Genomic DNA, 20506 nt, shown 5'->3' on the forward strand with positions numbered 1-20506 from the left:
TCATACACAAATACAATCAGGATGCTCTCCGCCTTACACTGACCTGAGCTACTTAAGGCTCAAGTGATGAGATATAATCTTACATGGGCGCAAGATATTATTGTGCACAAATGTCCTACTGAGTAGAGAAGTGATATTCCACCAGTAAAGGTAAGACATACGTGACCAAGAAACCCTGGCCCAGACAGTATCTCTTATTTCTAAACTTCTAAAACACTAATGCATGAACACCTTTGCCCCCGACAGACACACAAAAATCATGTCTCAATTGCTGACATTTCCAGTTTTAGCCATAAACCACAATAATCTGGTAGTATTTATGTATTGAAAGAGTGCACCCCATGACATTGTGCCTACCACAAAACCCAGGATGCCGACACGGCCATGTCGTCAAAGTCTAGTACTTGAACATGAAATCACATGAAATCTCAACAACTAATCTCCATTTTTGCTGAGAATTCAGAGGCATTATTTTAAGTACAATTCCCAAAACAGATATTCAAAAAGGTAGAAAACATTGCTTAAGTAAGAAAAAAAAACAACAACCATAGACTCTTCTGTTTGAATTTGCAAAGTGACCAGAAACAGCCACAGTCCATTAACCAAAAAAAAAAGTAAACATGCAAAGACTATGTGCATAAATATATTCCTGAATCGAGAATTTAGAAGATGTCACATCAGGCCGGTAACAAATGTTTTGGACTTTACGGAAAGCAGAGCAATTGGAAACCATGTAAACATAGACAATCTTGGTAAAGATGTTTTGAGCAAATGTGGGAAACATTTCTAAAACAAAATTTGATTTTAGGTACAATGTTGAGCTCTAATAAAGGATCTTGATTGTGTTGTCTATTTTTAGGTCTTGCTTAGACAGTGCATGCGCAGTATCTAACACCTTTTGGTTTCTGACAGTGGGCTTACAGACCACCATTGCTTAACACTGGATGGTTTAATTGTCACTCATTTTCTTGCTTCTTCATGGTCAATGGCCACAGGCTTTCTTGCTCTCTGCATGTTTGTTCCTCGCCTGGAACATGGATGCACCACTTGCATTTTTCCACTGCTTGATTATTTAGATGCCACTTCTTTTGGGTATTTTTGGATTGGAGCACTGTACTGAAGTGTCTTTTTAGCTGGTTCCCTTGTGTACTTCCCTTGTTCCTCTCCTGTCTGCCTAATTACTTGTTGTATTTTATGACTTGCCCCCACCCTTAATCCCTCCCTTCCTCTGTTGTCTGTGTTGGTTTGCCCCTACACTCCCTTCCTTTGTTGTTCGTGTTGGCCTGCCCTCTCCTTCCCTCTCCTCATTCACAGTCTGTGTTGGTTTGCCCTCGCCTTTCCTCCCTCTGTTTGTTGTCTATGTTGGCTTGCCCCGCCTCACTTGCCCTTCCTACTTCCATTATCTGTGTTTCCCTGGCCTGTCCCTCCCAGTTTTCTGTGATGCCTACCCTCCACCTGCCATAATCAAAAAATAAAGTGCTCTAATGCAGCCAGCAGTGGATGTGTCATTGCACTCACCCTACACCCACATCCTCCGTATTGCCTCTAAGCTGTGCTACCTATCCAGCAATAAAAAAAGTGATATGATGTGGCCAGTAGTGGATGCATCATATGCCCTTTTCAAAAAAAAATTAAAAAACTTTAAGTAATGCTGTCTAGCAGCCATGCTGCTGTACAATATGGCTAAAAAACATATTGACAAATCCAGTGCTTATCTTGTAAATAAAAACGTGCCGGTACCCAAAGCCCTCCTCCTAAACATGCGGCTGCTGCAATTAAATGTGCGAACACGGAATATTGAAGCAGCGTAATCCTGAAGCCAACTCTGGCCTCTTCAATCCATTTAAAACCCCTCCCTGCCCCTTTAGATCACTCTAGAATCTTTCTACTTTCTCCCTTTGAGACGCTTTTTCGTTTTTCTATTCCTCTATCTTTCCTGAATGTGTCTTTTGCTTGCAGCAAATGCTTGAGGCAGAAGAATAAGCACTGGCCCTCTAAAAATAAGTGCCGGGGCTCTGCACCGGGAACAACAAGCACAAATTAAGCACTGGACAAGGCCAATACCTAGCATTCTGAGACCCATCGGCTTTGTCAATGCTTGTTTCTTACATTATCTAACTATAGTTGTGAAACAAAATGCATGGAACCTATTTTAGTCAAAATGCTGACACATTTAAATGGAGTACACCAAATAAATTTTGCACATTTAACCATAAATTAGAAATAAAATTAGGATTAGTAAAAATGGAATTAAGATTTAGGTGAGAGGTGTGAGATAGAGGCAGAGGTGAGAAAGGAGTGACTGAAGGGTGTTCAGCAAGATAAGGGAACTGATAAACAAAAAAAGTACAATGGAGTACAGGTGGCATTAAATTTTAAGGAGACCCTGTGGAAGAAAAGCATATGGGTCTGTGACATAAAAACAGCGTTAAAGCAACTGTAGACAGATCTGAATGTAGGTGCCAGTCTGTCAGACCTCCCTGCGTCTGGCAGCTTACAGAAAGAAACGAAATTGTTTCTCTGCCTCGAATCATTTTTGGTCTCACCCATGCAGGAGGCAACATTATAACTCTTAAGGAGCCAGTTGTGGACTGTTCCCTCTCAGGGGGACAACCCACGTCCCACATGTATTCTACAGATAAAGGCAAAATGTATTTAAGGCGGCACATGCCCTGTTCCTACAGGTGTGTCCATCACCACTGCCTACTCTTTCAGTCCCTAGCACCACGTGAACTAAATATTTTGCAGACTATTTATTTTCATAATATGGACACAGATTAGTATCTCACTTTATTAAAAAGATTAATCCAGGTGGTTTGCCATCTAGGAAAGCCAAAATGAGACAAAATGCATTTCGGTAGGAAAATGGAGAAAGCCCACCTTGGACACACAAAGCGAATGCCGAATATTCAACTCATGCACATCATGCTCAAGTTATAGTGGCAAAAATAAAGAAAACAAGCACTGGAAAAAGTGAATTGGTCTTGCTTACACAAGGCATTGGCTTTGTCAATTTTGTAGCCACATGCATGCTGAAAATTATAATGTGTGTCACAAGAGATCGAGTATGCACTGTTTCAGGCCAGATCTAAAAAAGAATCAGTATCACTTCTGCCAAATACAACACCCAGAAAGAGTTTGGAAATGTGAAAAAGCACATTTTGATATGCACTTTATTTTATTTCACTCTACACTGGAAACCAGACTGATAACTTCGGTACTCTTACACTTGCATTGCTCCTTGTGCTCTTTTCAGTAAGTCTGATTTGTACTCCTATACATCAAACATCAGTTATCTGTTTGCTCATGAACATACATATTAAATAACTAACCAAACAGAAATGTCTCCATCACATATCACAAATTTGGCTGATAGCATATCTCCCAAAATCATACCCTCCAACCACATGCCACTAGAAGACAAAATAATGCTATCTGAAGCCCTCAAACATGAACCTAGGTTTGACAAAGAGGCACTCACAGGCCAAATTAACCACCAAGTGAAAAGGCACATCCAATGTAAGGTCTTTTGCAACAGCCCTGTGTCTATTTAAACAAAAATTGATTATTCTACTTATACACATGCTGATGACATTCAGATGTTTTACAGATTCAATAAAAGTGCAGAACCAACAATACCCAGGATACATCTCCACCCCTCTGAAATTAATTCCTGGAAAAAAACATCAGATTCAATGGGACAGACTAGCATAAGCTTTCATCGCTCGTATCGAGGCAGGTTGTACGACCAATGACGTCCAGAAAGGAAGGACTCTGTCTGAGAACATCACTCTGGAACCCTGGCCTGTCATGAATCAGTGGACTACACAAAGAACCTAATAACGAAACAGGACCTGCGAGCTCTGACCCGCTGCTCACGTAGCCATCAATAAAGCTGTATTCGCCCCACCATCACAGTATGCAGCCACTGACCCCACACTGCAGCATTTCTCGGAACAGTGGCTGGTGGCCTCCCATTATTGTATTTCAGGTCTACTTTTAAAAAAAAGCCAACGTTTAAAATTTAGACAACCCCATAGCATTCATCCAAACTACAACATGGACCAGTATCTTAATATCAGAGCTATGGAGGCACCAAAAGAACAATGGTGTGAGAAGGCCGAAAGGAGTGTGTGCACCTCAGAAGCCCTGTAAAATGACAAGTCCCACAGAGGGTTTTCATGGTTTCTGTAAACATTGGCTATGCGACTGATAGCTCAGAGATTGTAGGGTAGTAGCAGGCAACATAAAGGAACAGTGCCTTGTGGATTACTAACACACGTGGAGTGTAACGTCATTGTAGTAAACTGCTGCACATCAGGAAGGGCGGCAGCCTTCCCTACAATGGTCTGTAGTTTTCAAATGGGCACAGCAGGAAAAAAAAGCAGCTGTGTGCGGTACACTGGAAGGAAGAAACTACATTTTGATTCAGATGAAGGAGAAGATGATCAAGTATTTGGAGCATAAGAAAAATTCAAAATTGAATACTTCAATGCCACCGATGATCAGGCAATCAGTAAACTCTAACAGCACTTTGAACACATGGGTTGGTGCACCCAGTCATATTAGTAAACCCTTGGAAACAGGAGAGCTCGAGAAAAAAATGCAAAGATGCATCTGCATATTTTGAAGAAGATGTTGCAGGAGATGAACTCGTCATAGAAACGAAAAGCTTCCAGGGTCTGTAGAAGAAAAGCCATCCTGCTACAGATGGGCATGTACTGCGTCTGCTCTGTTTGTTCTCAAACACATGTAGGACAGCTGCACGCATAGATTTATCCCAATTTAAACAGGATTCTTAGAATGTTTTTTGACAGTTCCCTACACAATAGCCTATGGGGAATGATCCTTCTCGAAGATGAAAATTATTAAAAGAATTACTTATTCTTGTCCATGGCCCAGGATCAGCTTGGCACTGATATCAGTTGAACATGAAGTTGGACGAACTACAGTGAATAAATAAATTAATTTGCAGGACAGAAAGCAAGGAAAGTTCCCTCTTTGTGCATTATATTACAGGTGCACTTGCACAGTTACATTTAGTTATTGTACTTGTTAATAATCTAATAAGATAAAATGATCATAAATGAAAAACAATTTGAATTGTCTCATGGGGGCCTTAAACTATACTCTGCACAGAGCCCGAAATATCTTAAGGCCAGCACTGATCTGAGCTCATTAAAACTCCTGAATGCTTTCAGAGTAAGAAATTGACCCTAGGTCCAGGAAGCACATTCTGGGAACCCTGGCCCAACTCTCAATACCTGGGTCCGGGTCGGTGTCGTTCAGCTCCAACACCTCGATGATCTCCTCGTCCCCATGAAAGTCTCCGACCTGCGCCCCGGCCACAGCCCCCTCAGCGTCCTCCATGGGTACTAGTGCCCAGCCTGACACACACGGGTCCCTTCCACTCCCACGGCCGGATCTAACGGTGCAGCCTACCGCAGGGAGGACTCATGCAGATCTCGCCAATGGGAGCCAGCCGATAACAACAGTAGACCAATAACGACTCGCACAAACTCCGCCATCCCGCCCTTCCTGCGAGCCTGGCAAACTTGTATGGACAAGGAAAAAACACAACCAGGGAGAGCCGGGAAATGTAGTTTTTTAGAAATCGAACCCACCCACCCCCACTGGTGACAGTAAGCCTACCGCATAGTTATTGTATTTCCATTCTTTGTGAAGTAGAAAGAGGACAGAACAGAGCCAACGATATTCAAAAGCAAATGGGCGGCCATTTCGGAATACTCGAAGGGTGTTTCAGTTAGCAGATTCATATAGTTTGACACGAGCATAGACATTTATTCATACGGCGGAAGCAGAGCAAGCTAATAATTAATAGTGAAAAACATATGTAATTTAATGTTTGCATTTTCGCAATGCACATTAGGAATATAATCTTCTAAAACCGGTTAAATTGTTTTCGCTCCGTAATTAAAGCAGGTGCTTGTGAAGCTTCCTTACTTCGCATTTCAAAGCTGCTTGAAAAACTAGAGCTATGCATTACCGAGCAAGAGGGAGACCGTTTTCTAATGCTGAAAGAACACGGACTACAAAAAAAATCAGGAACTCGCGCGTAAACCCGGCTACGGGACTACAGCTCCCGGCATGCCCAGGAAAGTGACGCACGCCGTCTCAACATGGCGGCTTCCAGTGGCTGGTTGTTGGGGTCAGGGGCTGGTAGATGGTTGGGTGAGTACAGAAAATACTCGGGGACCCTCGCCTCAGTACGTCTATCAGTTCGTAATTACAAACCTTGTTATGTTTAATCTGTTTTTAGTCTCACTCTCCGAAATACTGCGACTGGGGGCAAGAACAAAAATGTCTTAAAATCTCCCCTGTCTCTTCTCAGATGTTGACAAGTGTGCCCTAAAATAGCTCCTGACATCTCCACGGCGATTAGTTCTCAGACATTAAAAGGCACACCCAGCTTCAATCTTTAATAGGCATGTAGTGGGTTGAATTAATATTCTTGGAATATCACACCGACAGATTTCTGTTTTTGGACCTCAAACCGGTGGTAAATCAAGTGTCTTTGGCGGAGCCTGCACCACTGATCTGATGCAAACCAAGGTTCAAATGGAGCTAATGTCAAATCGTAATACACGCTTGCAATGAAATCGCTGCGCACAGAAGATGTGCTCAAATGTATTCCTGTCATACACTTTTAAAGCAAACAGAACATTTTTAATGTATATGCATAGGGTAAATAGAATGATTAGCATAACATTGCCCACATACTAGGTGTTATCGCACTTGAAGAGTGTATTGTGTCGTCAGATAAAAACAAACCACAGAGAACATGGCGGTGAACACAGAGACAGAAAAATACTGCATGTTCACACAAAGCACACAATCTCAGACTTAATTCAAGGTCAAGATGCATATAGGCCTAGGACTTAATTAAATCTATTCAATCTTTAAGTTTGTGTTCTGTTTGTGGACAGCACTTCTATGCATTGCTTACCCAATGCACCTGCAGCATCCAAAGGCTGTCTCTGCCTGTTCACTCTGCAGCAAAGTGGTACTGCATTCATAGCCACTAAGTCACAACATACTTGTGAAAACTCAGCTTGCTTAAACTCTAGGTTCCCAGAGGACCTTAAGCTGATCCAGCGTCAAGTATTTGGCTCGAGCTTTCAGTGGCTCGCCTACCTCTGTTCTCACCCACAACATGGGAAGCATTGGTTTCAGATCCTACCAACAGCGCCTTTTCAAGAACCACAGTAAGATGAGTCAAATCTGGGCAACCAGCCTCAGTAATTAGGAGGCTCATCTGAGCTAAAATGAGGTAAAAATGTTAGGATTACTTTTAGGCATAAGGAAAGGATGATTTTTGCTCGCACCTTGTCGGGGGATAGTTCGAGCTCACAACATGCATATTCTTTGATGGTCTCCACACATCCAGTACCCTCAGGTGGTGAAAATGTCAGTTGTGAGATGACCATCTAAACTGCTGCAGATATATGGGGGGCTCCCCCATTAGGGCGGAGGAGCGTCAGACCCCCTGCCAGCAGCAGAAGCATCAAACCTTTCACCACAAAGGGATAATAAACTAGGTTTATTATCCCTTTGTGGTGGAAGGGGCGGGTCCACTGGGGTGACGAACATTGAGGGGAGTGCACTGTGCACTCCCCTCAGAGTGCATGTGTGTTTGGCCGGCCGAACACACATGTGCTGTAGGCTCTCACCAGCTGGGCTGGAGAGAGCCTGCACAGGCTCCCAGCCAATCCGGACGCTGCTTTGAGCAGTGACAGGATTGGCTGCAGGACAGGCTGGGAGCCTGTGCCTGAGGAAGGAGACGGAGGAGAGGAGCGGCGTGGGAGGAGCAGGTAAGTTTTTATTTTCTTCTTATTTTTTTTTATTAATTTTAACAATAATACATCTTGTGAAGTGTCTGTTTATATAATTGATCTGGACAGATTACTGGGGTAGTGGGTGGAAGGTGGATAGAGTTCTATGTATCTGGTTATTCCCTATTTTTAGGTGACCTAGCCAGACAGTGCTCTGTTGTTGTGGAATCACTTGCTAACAAAAAAAAAACTAGAAACGGGCATAGAGCCCATCCCATCCTTAATGTTACTTACTATTGGTTTCACTTTATTTCCTTGCTTCTCATTGGTCAGGGCCTTCTGCTGCTTCCACTTTCTCTATGGTTCTTCCTGTCGTCCATGGAGCTTTGACCAAGGACATTTTCCTGTCTCTGCCACCAGTGTCCTTCCACTGGCCGCTGCTTGTAGAGGTACTTCTTTTTTTTAAATCCAACACTCCTTGAAAGCGCATACGTTTGCAGGCTCTCCTGTCCTTGTTGTTTGCCCTGTCTGTCCCACCCCTTTAGCTTTGTTGTTGTTTGTTGATATCCCTCTCACTCGTATTTTGTTTTGCCCCACTTACGCCTCAGAAGAAAAGGCTCTATGACAGCCAGGGCTGGACACGTCATAGCGCTTTCTGCTTTAGAATGTGTGTTTCAGGGGACTTTAAAAAGTTTCAGTTCATGGCCATATGGTCCCAGCCCCAGACAGGCTCAGCTCATAACTTGCAGAATAGCAGGAGCCTCTTTGTCCTGTTGACTCGAGTTTAGGCGTTAGAGCCCATGGTAATGTTTTATCGGGCCATGTGTTGCCAAGAGTGTTGTTTGTTTTGAGTGCTGATACTGCCATGCAGCCGCGTTGGAGCAGTAGGGAATATTGAGTTGTGGTTGTATTTCGTCTCTGTGTATTGGTGTCCGTGTGTTTCCCTCCAGCAGACGCACCGACAGAAAAGCTTTCTGGTTTACCGCCGACCTCCACGAATCTAAGCAAAACTGCAGAAGACTCAAAAGAAAATGGCACCCAGATCAGACTCTGGATAACCTCACAGCCTTCAAAAACGCCATCTACATACACCACCAACTCATCCGAGCCGCCAAGAGAACCTCCTTCAAAGACCGAATCAACAACACACACAGCCACAAGGAGCTCTTCAACGTTGTAAAGGAACTCTCCAACCCCAGCTCCAACGCCAAAGACATCCTGCGATCCAAAGACCTCTGCGACTCCCTAGCCTCCTACTTCCACTGCAAGATTGCAGACATCCATGACAGCTTCAGCACCCAGAGCCCCCCAGCAACCACCAAAACCACAGATTCACCTCCGACCAACCTCCTGTTCTCCTGGACCCCTGTCAACGACAACAGCACCATCTAAATCATGAACACCATCCACCCCAGCTCTCCATCTGACCCCTGCCCTCATCACATCCTCAACAAAGCAAGCTCAGTCATCGCACCCCACTACGGAAGATCATCAACAGCTCCTTTGAGTCCGCCACCTTCCTGGAGAGCTGGAAACGCGCTGAGATCAACGCCCTCCTCAGAAAACCCAAGAAGGACCTCAAGAACTTCCGGCCTATCTCCCTGCTCCCCTTCCTGACAAAAGTCATTGAGAAGGCTGTCAACAGACAACTAACCCGCTTCCTTGAGGAGAACCGCACCCTGGACCCCTCCCAATCCGGATTCCACAGCACTGAAACCACCCTCATCGCTGCTACCGACGGCATCAGAACCATACTGGACAGCGGCGAAACCGCGGCCCCCATCCTCCTTGGCCTCTCGGCCGCGTTCTACACCGTCTGCCACCACACCCTACGCTCACGCCTCAGCAATGCTGGAATCTGCGACAAAGCCCTGGACTGGGTCACCTCCTTTCTCACCGGCAGAACCCAGAGAGTCCACCTCCTCCCACCCCCCACCCCCCCATTCCGCTCGGAGGCCACCAAAATCATCTGCGGCGTACCCCAGGGTTCGTCCCTCTGCCCGACCCTCTTCAACGTCTACATGGCCCCACTCGCTAACATTGCCCGATCCCACAACCTCAACATCATCTCATACGCCAACGACACCCAGCTGATCCTCTCCCTCACGAAGGACTCCACCAAGACCTACCTCCACAAAGGAATGAAGGCCATCGCCGAATGGATGAAGAGCAGCTGCCTCAAACTCAATTCCGACAAGACAGAAGTCCTCATCTTCGGCTCCACCCCCTCCGCATGGGATGATTCCTAGTGGCCTGCCACTTTCGGAACCACTCCGACTCCCACCGACCACGCACGCAACCTAGGATTCATCTTGGACCTCTCACCATCCATGACCCAGCAAGTCAACTCCATCTCCTCCTCCTGCTTAAACACACTCTGCATTCTTCGAAAGATCTACAAATGGATACCCACCAAAACCAGAAGAACAGTCACCCAAACCCTCGTAAGCAGCAAGCTGGACTACAGCAGTGCCCTCTATGCAGGAACCAAAGCCAAACTCCAGAAGAGGCTGCAACGCATACAGAACGCCTCCACACGTCTCATCCTGGACATCCCCCGCCACTGCCACATCACAGACCACCTGAAAAACCTGCACTGGCTCCCAGTCAACAAGAGAATCACCTTCAAACTCCTCACAAAGCACTGCACAGCACCGGACCAGAATACCTCAACAATAGACTCTTCTTCTACACCCCGACCCAGCATCTCCGCTCTGCCGACCTTCCCTTCGAAACCGTCCCACGCGTCCGCAGAACTACAACCAGTGGTAGATCATTCTCGCACCTTGCCGCCAAAACGCTCTTCCCACCCACCTGCGCCAGACCAAAGATCTCCTTACCTTCAGGATACTTCTCAAGACCTGGCTGTTCGAGTAGTAGCAGCACCTACCCCCCCACCCGCACCCCCCCTCAGCACCTTGAGACCCTCACAGGTGAATAGTGCGCTTTATAAATTCCTGATTGATTGATTGAATGTTTGTATAGTGCGGTCAGACTCTTCCAAAATGACCCTGAAGTAAGCCTTCCATTATTTTGGGTGTTATTTTTTTGGGTTCTTAAAAATAAATTTATGGTAATTAATAAAAGCATAACAGATCTCATCAAGAACCTGGCGAGATGCACAAGGATTTCGCCTGGTGTAATGGTGACCTTTAGTGGAAGTCTTTATCATTGTTCATTCATATGGCCTATGAGCACAATATCATGGTGTCCGGCTCTGCTTCAAAGTGAGAGGGAACGAAGTGAAAGGAATGCTAAGAATGCATCACTCTTAGGCTGAGTAATCAATTTATTAAGGCACTTCCCAAGCTCACGGAAAGCATAACGTGAGCTTTCATTTCAAATGCAGCAACACATGTGCAATTCTAAAAATTATCATATCCGTAAAATAATAATGATCACAGAAACAAAGAAAATGCAATACTTCAACAATGGATATTATATATATATATATATATATATATCGTATTCATGCATGCACAACGCAAGGCAAAAAATAAGAATGAAAAATGCATCAGCATGGGGCTTGACACCAACTTCATCCCTTTGCCTGCTAACTTCAGGTCGTGGAACCCGGACCAACCGAGACAGAAGGGAGACTAAAACGCAATGGGATTTATTTTCTGTGCAAGGTGTCCCTTCTCAGATGAGTTCCTTCTTCGTCTAGTTGCCAAGCTTTCCCACCTTATATGCTTTAAAGAAACGTAAGAGAAAGGTTCTAGAACCCCCCCCCCCCCCTCCCGTTGAGTAAGTTGTGAAATTCACATATTGGCTATAGCAGGTCAGTGTTGAGAAAACACGCATCAGACTGGCCAAATCTCAGTGTTTTTCAAGACCAAGCTGTACCCTGCTCTATCATAACATTCTCAGCCTGGTACCTGCTTATCTTCTGCGCTCCCCCATGTTTTGCTTCTTTCCCTGGTGAGAAGAGCGAAAACGGTTTTTAAAAAGCTGTGCACGAAAAAAGACCTGCGCCACCAATGTGACGGTGTTTGAAGCTAAGCTAAGCACAAAATAGAGTCAGTGGTCAAGATGGAGTTGGTGGTTAAATACAGATAGCAGTACACATGGTAAATATTTTTGTTATACCAAATTTTGATTTGTGTCTCCTTCATTTCATAATTTGCTAGTGTAATCTCTCCAGACTTGAGATAGAGATTTTGAAGGCTTTGGAAGGCCTAAAATAAAATCTTTGTTTTGTCCTCTTTTGTGTTAACCTTACTTCGCTTGAAAGGTGTTCTTGAGTATGCTAAGCAGCATATGGCTTTCTACAGTAGGCTGTTGTACTTTGAAAAGGCAAAAAAGAACCACAATCGTAAACTAGCCAAAATCTGTCTTACCGGCCGGGAGTATCCGCACTTTTTAACTTCTAGAAATTCAAATGTTGGTTTGGTGTGTTGTATTGGATCTAATAAGTGAAATAACACTGGTTTGCAGCCTTATACAGGCATAAACTTCACACTGCAAACTGACTGCTTGATTGAAGGTGTAAGTTCTTCTCATCCCATTGACCTTGAAAGGATAAATGGCTGAAAAACTTCTGCAGGAGTCCTTCCAGCTTGCTCCCTTCAACCACTAAACATCGCAGGGCACTAAATACTGTGATCCCTATTTGAAAACTAATCTGGAAAAGATATCTGTTGTCTTTGTGTATCTGACCAAGTGTTTGGACTCTGTAAACAGGGCTTTATTTTGAGAGTGATTAAGATTTGCTTGAAGATTTAACAGGTGGTTGGCAGTGATGCAACCAGTACATTAAAGAACTTGCACAGTTGTGACATGCGATAGATGAGTAAAGAGCAGTGTCCTTTTAGATTTATATGGCAGGTTTGTAGATTGACACAGACTCTCTTTAGTGTTTATTAGACAGACCTTAGTTAACCCTTTTCCCCCCTAGTGTAAGCCCTTTTTTGGCTATTTGAGCTATTTCGTGGTTAGGCCTGCATAACGTTTTGTGCACATAGCTATGCATGCCAAATTTGTGTCATTTGTTTTCCCTAACATCCTGGGGATTCTAAAGGGACCCAGGGTTTGTACATTCCTCTGGAGGGGGCTGCAAACATAGGGAAATATAGGAACCATAGTTACCTCTAACCTGCGCGCCTGAGCGGGCACATACACATAAGTTTCTTTCCGCGCACATACCTACAATCAGCGCGCACTACAAAGGATTCAATTAAATACTTCATTTGATCCTTTGAAGTGCCGCTGATGTTGAAGCTGCACTACTAAATGCATTTTTAAGGACGGTGTGTTTGTCTTTACAAATGCTAATGGAGGCTAGTCCTGAAGGAGCAGGAAAGAATCACCAAAGCTTTCTCTGCAGCCTCAGGCCATGTCCCTCTGCTCACCCCCAGAGAACAAGGCGAAGTGTGGCGATTTCATCACCCATTCAGGTTTTTTTTGGCAGTATCTACCTGGGCCTCAGGTTTATGTTTTCTTTTTGGACTGGAGGGTGTGTAAGCTGTGAGTTCATTGTGCACCAGTTTTGTGAGGATACAGACAAGCATTACATGCTACCAGTATGCAAGTTTCCACATACTCCCGTGTGACAATATAAACTCAGACACACAAGTTTTCAGAGTTTCTTAATTTGAGGAGGCAGAGCAGTCTTGTGTGTGTGTTCGTGTGCGTGTAATGCTCCTACATCAAGTTAAAGGTTGATGATTAGCCTCTCCCACAGCAGGTGCTTCGAATGATAGTAACAGAGGGCACTTTGACTGGTGACTGAAAATACATGCCCAGGGACTAGGTATCTGAAAACAGTGACTGAGAAAATGAGCTTGGCAGTAAGAAAATGAGAGTATGAAAAGGTTAGTGCGTTAGTGTAGAAGTGTTTGAGTGATTTAATGAATCACTGAGTTAAAATAACGTATTCCACAGATGAGTGTTGAAGCAGTGTGCCAAGTGAATGTCTTAGCCAGACTGCCTCTACCTCAACCACGAAATAAGATGGAGCAGATTCTTCACAGAAGAATAACAAATAATTATCTAGAAATTACACCAGAGTAGTAATTATTTGATACCATTTTTGGATTGGGAACTTTTGGTTAATATGTTCTGCAGAAAACTCCCTAGCCACTCTGAAAATGGAACAGAAAAACGTGTCAAACAAAAACATAATGCAATAAAACTTAGATGTGTATAAAATTTACATACTTACTCACAATTTGGGGAAAATTATGCAGACTTAATGCATAATTATACAAAATGCAAATTCGGCATTTTTGTAGACAACTATAATTTTGTACATATTTGTAATTTTATTGCAATATACCTGATGGTTGCCTTGCAGGAAAGCTTATACTCAATATAGTTGGTCTGACTTGATTACGGTGAAGAGCCAATAACAAATGCTAGGGACCTGACCGGTTCATTGGGAAGAGTTATTCAGGTGTCATAGGTCTGATCTGTCTCCTATATGAAAAGGTCTGACAAAGACAGTAGGCATATATATTTATTTTTAATATGAAACACCTGTTAACGTCAATAGGATAGATTGTTATTGCACCCTGTTAAAGCCTGCAGATGTATTTTGTTACCTGGAATCTCCCAGATTAACATTTTTAGGTAAGTAATTTGGTACTGATTATCCTTTTTAATAATCGTTAAGGGTTCAAGATTTGAACTGTAATACTTCCTGTTAGAATCTCTTCAAAACGTTGACAGGTTACATTGTCTTCCAGGCTCCTGTAATGAATAATAACCAAAAAAATAAGTACATATAAATGCACGTCCAAAAAATAAAGGGGAATTTGGCCTGCCCTCTTCTCCCACTGGTCTGTACGGGCATAATTTACACTTTTCTTCCATCCATGACAGCTTAAAGCATGAGCAATAGGTAAACCCACTTCACTCATTGGCTCTCTTGCCCTGTAAGTGACGGCATTTGTCTGATCAGATGTGCACGTCCATCTGAAAATGAGTGCGCTTCAATGCCAAAGCTGGTAGGCCAGTCTTTTAATTTTCCATTTTTTACCTATAGGTGCCTTTTATTTATTTCCTTCTCCTCTTTTTATTTTCATTTTTAAAGCATGCTACAGCCTAAAACAGTACAGTCCTAACTGGCTACTTGCTTGACGCTCACTTCACCTGCAGTGTACTGAAACCTACATAGCAGCTGCATCTAAATTAGCTGACCATCATGGAATGATATTATTCATACTGTATCATTGTCTTTAGTATTGCAGCATGTCCAGCACAGTTCTAACATGGAGTCAGCTGGAACTATACACCACTATGTACAATACCAAGCAAGATTTCCACCTTCTTCTTTGTTTAATTGTGTTATTGCAAGCATACATCTGTGATCTTAAAACAATAGCATGTTTTCTTTTTTCTACTTTTGTTTTCATTTATCTTGCATGCGTGGGTGGATTTGTGTAAGTGGGCGAATGCAAGAATTAATAAGTTATTAGGGGGTGCACAAGTGCAAGGATGAGTGACAAGAGTGCATGTATGATGACGTATTCAGTGCCTAAACCGATCAGTTACTAAGGAGTAACTTTAATTTTAAAGCCAGACCCGCTGGATTGCTAGTACTTATTATCTACCTTTAAGTGGTTGTGATCGACATGCCTAACTGCACATCTCATCACTTGGTTGTTCACACAAGCAAGAAAAGTGTGCACGCAAACATTCTATTGCCGCACATCAGGAAGAATAATTAGAGGGAACATTGATAGTAACATTTTGAGTTTTTTGAGAAAAATAGTGAAAAAGTGCTCCAGATAAGTGTTCGGTTTTTACCTAAAAATAGCATCCACTAATGGTTTGCTTTACTAAGGTCACCATCTTCCCAGCTTTCAGGAACATGCAGAGCTGAATCAAAAAACACATTTTGTACCACATGTTTAGCATTTTCCTAAGAGGTAGCCTATATGCCCTGGTTTTTTTTGTGCTCTCATCCTACTTCCAGTATGTGGTGGAAACCAGTGTGAAACCCATGGGTGATCCAGAAAAGCTTTCATTTCTGAAAATAAGGCGGTAAAATTCTGAATTTAGCAGGGGGTCATATGTGTCGATCTCTCAAGGTATTCCCAAGGAAAATAACTGTAGAAATAAATATTGAAAATGAGTAGGAAAAAGCGTGAATTTGTGACATTTTCATCTGTAACTTTTGTCACAATGGCCGACTGACAAAAGCAATATACAATTATGTCCGCTAGACACTTCTGGTTGCGGGGATATATAGGGCTTGCAGGTTCTCGACGAACCTGAGGTACCTAGAGCCAATAACTGAGCTGCACCATTCAATGGTTTTTCATTGCGCATGAAGTGTAGACCAATTATTATATTGAAACAGGCAGAGTGAAAAATGAAAATGGGTATCAAGGAAACCTATGTAGTTTTGAAATGGGCACATTATATAGAATTTAGGAGCAGTGGTTATTTGTACATCTCTGAATTTGTGGGTACCCATACTAGCGTATGATTTGGAAGGTATTTTTCAAATTGTCATCTTTCATATACACTGGCTTACATTTGAATAGGAGAAATTCAGCAAAGTCCATTTGGCAGTAACAAATGTTCTACTACTTTATGCTCCCACAAGTCTTCAGATAAAAATGGTACCCACTTGTGTGGCTACGCCTAGTGTCTGTGACAGTAAAGGGCTTAAAATTCAACTTGGACGCATCACATTTTTGTATTGAAAGCGCTCCCTCTTTTTCCAGTGTTGGTAGCTCTAGCGTTTGGGCCCTAGCTCAGCCAGCATCTAGGGAAACCTAGCCTCCCTGTACATTTTTAAAAACCAGACTTGCATGGTTCTCACGTTTTTCCCCCAGAATCCCTTGTAAACCTCACACTTTGACAAACGGCGAGGAGCCACAAACATCTTTCCACCCGGTATTCCACAAGTCCCCCAATAAAAATGGTATCTCACGTGTGTGGGTAGACCTAGGACCTGCGACAGGAAACAACTCAAAACTTAACATGTATGCAGCACATTTTCCCATCAGAAAACTGACACTGTTTTTCTGATGTTGGTAGCTTTAAATTTTGGGCCCTAGCTCAGCTGATACCTAGCCAACCTGTACATTTTTGAAAACTAGACAACTGGGGGTATCCAGGGTGGGCTTACTTGCGTAGCTGTCACCATGTTTTTTTTTTTTTTTGTTTGTTTTTTAACCCATCCTTGCAAACCTCCAACTTTGACAGGAAAAACTTATTTCCTCACATTTCTGTCATGGTAAGTTCTGGAAACTGTGGGGAGCCACAAACTTCCTTCCATCTGGCATTCCTCCAAGTCTCCCGCTAAAAATGGTTCCTCACTTGTGTCAGTAGACCTAGTGCCCCTGATAGGAAAAAGCCCAGAACACAACATGCATGCAACACATTTTCAACTCAAAACTGACCCTCGTTTTCCGATGTAGGTATCTCTAGATTGTGGACCTAGCTCAGCTGGCACCTAGGGAAACCTGGCCAGCCTGTACATTTTTTAAAACTATACACCTAGGGGAATCGAGGATGGTGTGACTTGTGTGGATCCCATTAGTTTTTCTTTTTTCCTACAATGCCCTGCAGACCTCAAACTTTTCCTGAAATCACTCATTTCCCTTACATTTCTGTGATGGTAACCTCCAGAGTCTGCAGGAATCCACAGAATTTCTACCACCCAGTATTGCCCTGCCCCCGTGGCAGTAAAAACGTTGCCCCACTTGTGTGTCTGGGCCTAGTGCCGCGACAGGAACGGATCATACCAAGGACCCCTTGCGTGGAGATTCCTTTGACCTATGAGCCTGAAATGGTATTGTTTTGACTTAAACTTGGTGCTTCCTTGTATCTGGACAAAAATATATATCTCTGAAGAGCTCATAACAAGAGTGAAAGACATATCAGGAGTTGCTTTTATTAATTCTGGGTGAGCTTGGATGGTATTTTACTAATCCAGAGCTGGAATACTGAGCCTGGAGTGCTAAAAGGCTTTTTATATTTTTCCCCTAGGCATGGACAGCAATAGCTAATCCTGTGGTTAAAGACTTTGCTATAAAATGGCAGAATAGTTTGCCACTTTCAAGCTCGGCGTGGATGGCTGCGACCAGCACCAGTGCACAATACCAAGGCTGCATAGTCTGAAATCAACATTATGCCTCTTTAACCAACTTCCAAACACTCCCTGCCCCTTTAACTCTCTCTTGAAGGTTCCTGCATTCTCACTTTATGAAGGTTTTCCATGTTTCTCTTTCTCACTCTTTATGCGTTGTGCGTTTTCACCTTTTGCTCTCAGGAAATGTTGGATGAGCAAATATAAAAATGTCAATCTCAAAAAGTGAGTGCCGGTGGGACCCTAAAAATGAATGCTCGTGGTCCCCAATTTAAACACTTGTTGTTTGACATTGGCAAAATATTGCAGAAAGTATTTTGAATTATTTAGAACTGGATTCACTCCTTTCTCTTCCGTTTAAATGAAAAAAAAAAAGATTTTGCTGATTGGTAGAGATGATCATTGGAAATCTGATAAATGCTTTAAGGTTGGAGCAGGTGTTGTAACCCCCAAAAATAAATGTTGATATTAACACATCAATGGATAGTCAAGCTAATGTGATGATCTCTTCCGTTAGTAATCACCTCAAATAAATGAAAAGTCCTGTAGAAGAATTCAGTTTAAGTCCCCAGTGTTGGTGCATAAAGCTTTCTATGGATCTGTACTGGACTATTGTTAAGACAGTGATGTTTCTAAGGCAGTGAGCAGTAAGCAAAATGAATGACGAGAAGAACAGGCATACAAACGCTAGACGGCTCTCCAGGCTGCAAATGACTCTACTAGAGCTAGCAGCAACACTTCTACAAAGAACACCAAATGTGGAACCCGTGTAAGCACATGACGAGCAGAATCATTTCAGGAAAAGATCAAACAGTCTCATCTACCCCTGCAACCACATACAAAAGATGATATGGAGAAAATTAATTCCTAATAAATCAAATTATGATAATCCAACTGGTCTACTATCTGACTTTTGGTAACGCTCATGTTCCTCAATTTTTATCTCTCTCCACAACAATCCTTCCCACGATCTTCACCACCCAAAGTCTCATTCACTGTTCTCTATTTTTCTGTTGGAACAACGAGTAACTTACTGTTAGTCCACACTCTGCCATCATGGAGTACCACAGCGTCACCCAAAACGTTCATACTTTCTTACAACTATAAAAGTTACTTTCATTTTTGTGACACCTCCCGCTAAATATCACTCTCACAGCATCACCAGGTCCAATCCTTAGCCTTCTACCATTGTTACTGTGGTACCTATTCCAAACAATAAACTTCAGATCCAGCATCCTTTATCATTTCTCCACTAGTACTACGTATGACCCATCTACTCTCTATTAAGCAGCTGACCTGCAAATCTCTTTATGAAAGTCATGAAAGGAGATACTTTTGCTCTATCACGAGATGTATTATGCAAGGCTCAGAGCATTTCCCCTATTTTGTTAAAGTTTTTATTGTTTTCAACCTGTAAAGGTAAACAATAACACAAACATATGGCATTCTCCAGGTAGCATACAATGTAGCACATGCAAGTAATGACAATATAGTTGTATGAACCAGGACATGACTAAATAATGGATAAGTCCTTTCTAGAGCGAGGCAAGAAGACAGCTAGGGTCCAGAGTTATAGTAGGTGACGTCCTTGAGCCAGGGTCCCCGGATGTTGATCTGGGGCTACATACCAACTGTAAGTTTGAATCTCATGCAGCATCTCTGAATTCTTCCCATTGCCCCCAGATCTTTAGAGGATTTTTGGGAACAACCCTGCGCCTGGTAGATCTTTTCTTCATGCATCAGTCCATACTGCATGCCCAGCGGTACACCCGCTGGGACGTCCCACTATCCCAGAGCTGGACATATCTCTTTTAGCTACTATCAGTGCAAATTTGCAGAATAATAGCACATATTTGGGACGTGTTTAATCTTTCCATATCCCCAGGAATACCAATTGTGGAGTGTGCGTCAATGAATCTCCAGGGGGCCCTGGATGCCTGTTTTTGGGCTCCAGAGCAAAACCCCTGGGGGTGTGGACCAGGGACCAAATGACAGTCTTGTACACATGTCAGTGGCCACCTTTCCTATTTTGAACAGTCGAGTTCTAGTAAAATATGCCCTGTGAAGTATTTTAGTTGTATAAGTCGGTAGCCCACTCTAATCGCTACTTCCCTGGGGTTCCTCCAGGTCTCCTCCCAGTCTCTATCCTCTAACTCTAGCATTTCGAGCTTTCCTTCCCACTTGCATTTTTGAGTCACTAAGGAGTTGTGGGTATTAGTAATCTGCATCCTGTGTTTTTCAGATATGACATATTTGTGTAGTGGTGCTGCCAAGAGTCTGTCCGCCAAAGGGGATTAGTCTTCAACCGGATCCAGGAGGGACCTGTACTTAGCCAGAGCATGTTTCAGTTATAGGTAACAGAAGTGAAGGGTCTCCGCCAACTCTTATTGTCGTTGCCACTTGTCACATATTAATAGCCCCTATGGGACACACATCCCCTAGCTTGGATATTCCCAGGAGATCCTACTTCTGAAGGTGCACTAATGTTAATGTCACCAATGTCTTTAGGTCTGCCATCAAGGCCGAGTCCCACAGGGGCATTTCCAATTTCCAATTTTATTTTATCTTGGCACCCTGGTGTCCCAGTAACCTCCCTCCAGCTCTTGATGACTGTAGCATTCATAGTCCGTTTTTGACCCAGCATGTCTCACCATATGGTTCTCTGGAT

General features: G+C 43.2%; 2 protein-coding genes across 3 annotated transcripts in view; one reads left to right on the forward strand and one right to left on the reverse strand.

Moving 5' to 3' along the window:
* The window catches only part of AAMP (angio associated migratory cell protein), a 98210-nt gene extending 92739 nt beyond the window's left edge, over positions 1-5471 (reverse strand). Inside the window, exon 1 of the mRNA XM_069227090.1 lies at positions 5265-5471. Within this exon, the coding sequence (XP_069083191.1) occupies positions 5265-5370 (106 nt within the window). The 5' untranslated portion in view covers positions 5371-5471. The remainder of the gene's footprint in view (positions 1-5264) is intronic.
* Positions 5472-6094: 623 nt separating this feature from the next.
* The window catches only part of LOC138286639 (probable hydrolase PNKD), a 30278-nt gene continuing 15866 nt past the window's right edge, over positions 6095-20506 (forward strand). Inside the window, exon 1 of one of the 2 annotated variants that reach the window (XM_069227092.1) lies at positions 6095-6192. In XM_069227092.1, coding sequence (XP_069083193.1) covers positions 6141-6192 — 52 coding nt within the window. In that variant the 5' untranslated portion in view covers positions 6095-6140. Of the gene's footprint in view, positions 6193-8054; positions 8243-20506 lie in introns of those variants that run through there. The other variant, XM_069227091.1, reaches the window with a different exon arrangement.

Source organism: Pleurodeles waltl, chromosome 3_2, assembly GCF_031143425.1.
Source record: "Pleurodeles waltl isolate 20211129_DDA chromosome 3_2, aPleWal1.hap1.20221129, whole genome shotgun sequence".
NCBI lineage: Eukaryota > Metazoa > Chordata > Amphibia > Caudata > Salamandridae > Pleurodeles > Pleurodeles waltl.